At 33.8% G+C, this 5,113-nt stretch overlaps 1 protein-coding gene across 1 annotated transcript; it reads right to left on the minus strand.

Annotated features, from left to right (window-relative positions):
• Nucleotides 1–3,381: 3,381 nt before the first annotated feature.
• Nucleotides 3,382–4,299, minus strand: LOC109582272 (uncharacterized). The gene is made up of 3 exons (XM_019996918.1): nt 4,123–4,299; nt 3,628–3,750; nt 3,382–3,575 (listed from the first exon to the last, which is right to left on the minus strand). The coding sequence occupies exons 1-3, from the start codon at nt 4,214–4,216 to the stop codon at nt 3,382–3,384; spliced, it is 411 nt and encodes a 136-aa protein (XP_019852477.1). The 5' UTR covers nt 4,217–4,299.
• Between the last annotated feature and the right edge of the window lie 814 nt (nt 4,300–5,113).

Here is a 5,113-nt window from a genome sequence, read left to right on the forward strand (position 1 = left end):
TTGATAGCCAGCATATCGAAGAGAAGAAGACTATACAGTGTAGATACATTTATTTTATAATAATTAACATTTGCATGGCTCACCAGTGTCATTGCTGGCCAATCAATCTGTGATTTCAAAACTTTTTTCTGTCCAGTTCTAAACTCTTTTAATTGCACTCTGTAGGAAAAAAGATTAAAGCAACCAGACAATAGGGAAAAGAGGATTCGTACTGGACTGAATATAAGAGATGGAGGAAATGAGCCACAACAATAAGAGCAGCTACAATCGGTGCAATGACAGTTATCGTAGTTAAACTGTCAAAGAAATGTGGGATTGCTTTTAAAAAGCTGTACTCTCCTAAACCTAAATTCTGATTAAGTGCTTCAGCTTCACTCCCAGCAAGATTAAACCAGTATGGTATTTGAAATAGAACCAAAACAACAAGCTTGAAAGTAAAAGTAAACATAAGTGTATATTAGCTTTTAATTCTCTACCTGAAAGATGATTACAGCATCAACAACACAGACTATCAATAATGAGAATGGTATCCTCACTCCTAAATACTTAATGATAATAAAAAATAATAATCATTACTATTGTTACTTGTATAAATGTGTTTCCTGAAAAAAGTAAGATTACTAAAGAAAGTATAACAATAACAATTGTTACGTTAAAATATATACATACCTTTGATGCAATAGCTGCTTGACATATTTGATTTGAGCCTGAGACTCTGGTTGATTTGTAATCTGAAATACATGTAGAAATCAATTTAGGCATCTTGTTAATCTCCACAAACATAGCATAATAAAAATTTGGGGTGGTTTTTGAACCATTTTTTAGGAAAAACATTAGCTTTTTTTCAAAATTTGGTTAATTTTTAAAAATGGCTATAACTCAAAAAATATCTCTCGGAATCAGCTCAGACTTTCTACATAGTATAAGGATATCAACATGCATCAGAAAATGTAATAAAAATTTGGGGTGGTTTTGGAGTCATTTTTTAGAAAAACCATGGGCTATAGCCTTTGCTTTTTTTCAAAATTTGGCCATTTTTTAAAAATGGCCATAACTTGAAAAATATCTCTCGGAATCAGCTCAAACTTTCTACATAGCATAAGGACATCAACATGCATCAGAAAATGTAATAAAAATTTGGGGTGGTTTTGGAGTCATTTTTTAGAAAAACCATGGGCTGCCTTTGCTTTTTTTCTCAAAATTTGGCCATTTTTTAAAATGGCCATAACTCGAAAAATAACTCTCGGAATCAGCTCAAACTTTCTACATAGTATAAGGACATCAACATGCATCAAAAAATGTAATAAAAATTTGGGGTGGTTTTGGAGCCATTTTTTTAGAAAAACCATGGGCTATAGCCTTTGCTTTTTTTCAAAATTTGGCCATTTTTTAAATGGCCATAATTCGAAAAATAACTCTCGGAATCAGCTCAAACTTTCTACATAGTATAAGGACATCAACATGCATCAGAAAATGTAATAAAAATTTGGGGTGGTTTTGGAACCATTTTTTGGAAAAAGCATGGGCTATTATAGCCTTTGTTTTTTTTTCAAAATTTGGCCAATTTTTTAAAAATAGCCATAACTCAAAAAATATCCCTCGGAATCAGCTCAAACTTTCTACATAGTATAAGGACATCAACATGCATCAGAAAATGTTATAAAAATTTGGGGTGGTTTTGGAGCCATTTTAAAGAAAAACCATGGGCTATAGCCTTTGCTTTTTTCAAAATTTGGCCAATTTTTTAAAATGGCCACAACTATTTGTTGGAAACAGCCCAGACTTTCTAGGACATCAATTTGCATCAGTAAATGAATAAAAATATGGGGCAATACATTCATATTATATTCTGTTAACAAATAGTGGTCGACTGTGGCTACCACAATCAAGAGTCATAATAAAACACTGTTTCTACTCACAGCATGTGTCCAAGTTCCATCAGTTCTAAATATTCTCACAATCTCTTTAATGATTTTGTAATGATACCACACCAGGACACCAACAATGCAAACCAGCTGAGGCAGAAATGAGACGACGTATTTGCTATACTAAAACAAACAAGAGAAGAAGAACTATAAACTATAGCCAAACTTGCTATAGCTAATGCAGCAAAAAATAACATTGTTTAACTATAAATAAACTGACCAGCAAAGTCACAAAGTCCTCTGGAAAGCCATCAACATCTTGCTGCTGTATGACATCCACAGTCACATAAATCCTCAATGCCAATCTAAAAATAATCCATAAATAGCATTTCATAATAATTATAAATGCAATAAAAACTCACAGTACATCAGTATAGATTGCACCTAAGATATATCCAACAATAGGAACAGGTGCCTCAACACAGGCCAGGAGTGGGAATGTTATAAATATTTCCCAAGACAATAAAAATATAACAGAAAGAACTACAGTATACAAACTATGATGACAACAGTAATTTATTGACTAACTCTTAACGATGCTGACAGCCCACTTATTGACATCAGAGAAGTCTCCAGTGTTTAAAGCACGGAACCAAGTCGAGGCTAATGCACCACAAGCTAATACATACACAAGCCTGTGCCGAGGATTAAGGAAGTTTATGGGACTGGAAAGAAGGAAAAAAATTACATGAACTAGCCAAGTGAAGGCTATTGATAATTGATAATCAGAAGATTACACGGTTACTCTTTATACATACAGAGGAAAAGACTATGACTATACAGTAGATTTGTCAATATTGTAATATCAGGAACAAATTAATATAGTCTTATTGGGAACTGATGAATATCATTATTCCTGACTCACAAAACAATTCCTGGCCGCCCTCCACAGCAACCCAGAAACTTCTTGGTCCTCTTTTGCAGGAAACTAAGTATGACCCAAACTACAGCCTAATCAAGTAGAAAGAGACAAAACTACCTGTAGATCTAAGCAATTATAATTATGATAGTGATGAGGGCCTGTCTCTTTGAATTTTAAAAATCCCAAAACCACCCCTCCCATCATCACACTGGTATTATAGCAGCTTGCAAACCCTTTGAGTGAGTGATCGTGAGGGCCTGCATGGTGTGTGGCTGTTTACTATTGCTAGACTACTTTAAATGAAGCTACAGCTGCATAACTCACCGAGATTACAAACAATACAAATGAAGACAAAACGACAGAGCTAAACAAAGGAATGGTATTAGATCTGAAGTGAACAGGAATAACAGACACTAGATACTGACTTATAAGTAAGGAGAGTTCCAGAAAGAGCAGGATTGTCCGTAGGAACGATGGAAGTGGAATTAGCGGTAGACATGATGATCCAAGTCCAGCCTAACCCATCCAAACAAAATCATTCATAATATGCATGCAATGATTCCAATTAATAAAATTGATGATTAATTTAAGCTACTAGAAATCTATGCTAATCAAATTCTTCCATTGTAATCGTTCCTTTGTAATCTCAAATTCTTCGTAGACATTAACCTCAGAGACATAGTTCTTCCTCAGTGAAGGGTTCTTGATCAGTGTGTATGCAACAAACCAACGATTGTATGCTTTACGAGAAACCCTGTGAGGAGATGAGGTTTTATGATGACCAAGCTCTATAGAAACAATGTTAGCAATCAGTAATACAATGATACATATAGTACATACCAGAATTAGTTCCTTTGCTGTGCAAGTTAGGGACATCATCACTCAACATATTCACAAAAGTGTGAACTATTGGATTGTGCAGCAAGGCCTCCACTGTCATGAAATTCTTAAAGATGGAGTGAACTAAATAATAGAAACACAAATCAATAAGTGTCGTGCATGTGGTAATACCGTATAGCGCTTTATTTTCGAGGAGCTAAATTTTCGCTATTTTTCGGTTAGCATGAAACCGAGAAATTAAAGATCCGCTAAAATTTCAATTACCATTAAAGGTGTGGCACTAACATTGTGAATCAATCATTATTAATTATTATTTATTATTAAATCATTATTATTTTCACAATCATTATTAGATAATGATTGTGAATCATTATCTATGGCAAAAGTTATTTCCGCAAAAAATTGATTTTTATCAATCCGCGAAATTTAAGCTCCGCAAAATTAAAGCACTATACGGTAACTATAATGGTGCTGTTGAAAGGCTATGCTGCTGACTTGAATCGAATCTCTCAAATCCTTTAACATAGAGTATCAGGTCCATTCTTGGGAGTATAAGTATCATGAATAATATAGAAAACATTGGCCTCATGATGGCAGTAAACAGTCCAGTAACAATGTTATACAGGAATACTGTATATGAGAAGAGATTAAAGAGTCGCCTGTATCGTGGTACACATACAAATGAACCAATTAATGGTCATAATAAAAATGGTCATTGGAAAACATTAGATTAAATGATGCACTTTCCCTGCAAAGCTATGATCATACTGATGAGCTAGTGGACTGGTTATGATGTTTAATATTTACATTTTTCCATATTTTTTGTAAATCATTTATATTCTGTACATGTTAATTTTGAAATACGGTATTGTGAGAAAATACATCTGCATACATGCCACTGTTGCTCAGTTCTATCATTCATTCTGCTTAAGAATTAGCATCATAACTATTGTTTCCTCTTGAGTGTGCACTGATAAAACTAGCTCATATGCAGTACTCTCCACCTACTTATATCATGAAAAATTTAAGGGAGCTACTGCTTGTACTATCTATACTGCTAAACCTTGGTCAAAGTAACAATAATTTATATTCAGGATCAGGATTAGGATCAGGAGACAAACTAACTATTGAGGAAAGTGAGCTAAGAAGAGTTTCCATGACTAATAATTATAATTGTTCCATTATTTGTATATAGGTAGTTCTTATTACACAATGGAAACTGAAACATCAGTTATCCCGACAACGACCGTCACTCCCACTATTATTATACCTCCAGCATATTTTATAAGATTTATAGCTATCATAGTAATAAACACCATAATAGCTATAGTAATGTTGACTATTCCCCTCTTAATCTGCCTGTAAGTTGGCTTCATGAATGGATTCTAATAAATCCTGTGTACAATCATGATTTTACAGGTTCTGCAAAAGGAAAATGAAAAAGAAAGTAATTATTGTACCAAATCCAGAGGGATCTAATTCACTG

Source organism: Amphimedon queenslandica, unplaced genomic scaffold, assembly GCF_000090795.2.
Source record: "Amphimedon queenslandica unplaced genomic scaffold, v1.1 AMPQUscaffold_13392, whole genome shotgun sequence".
Lineage (NCBI taxonomy): Eukaryota > Metazoa > Porifera > Demospongiae > Haplosclerida > Niphatidae > Amphimedon > Amphimedon queenslandica.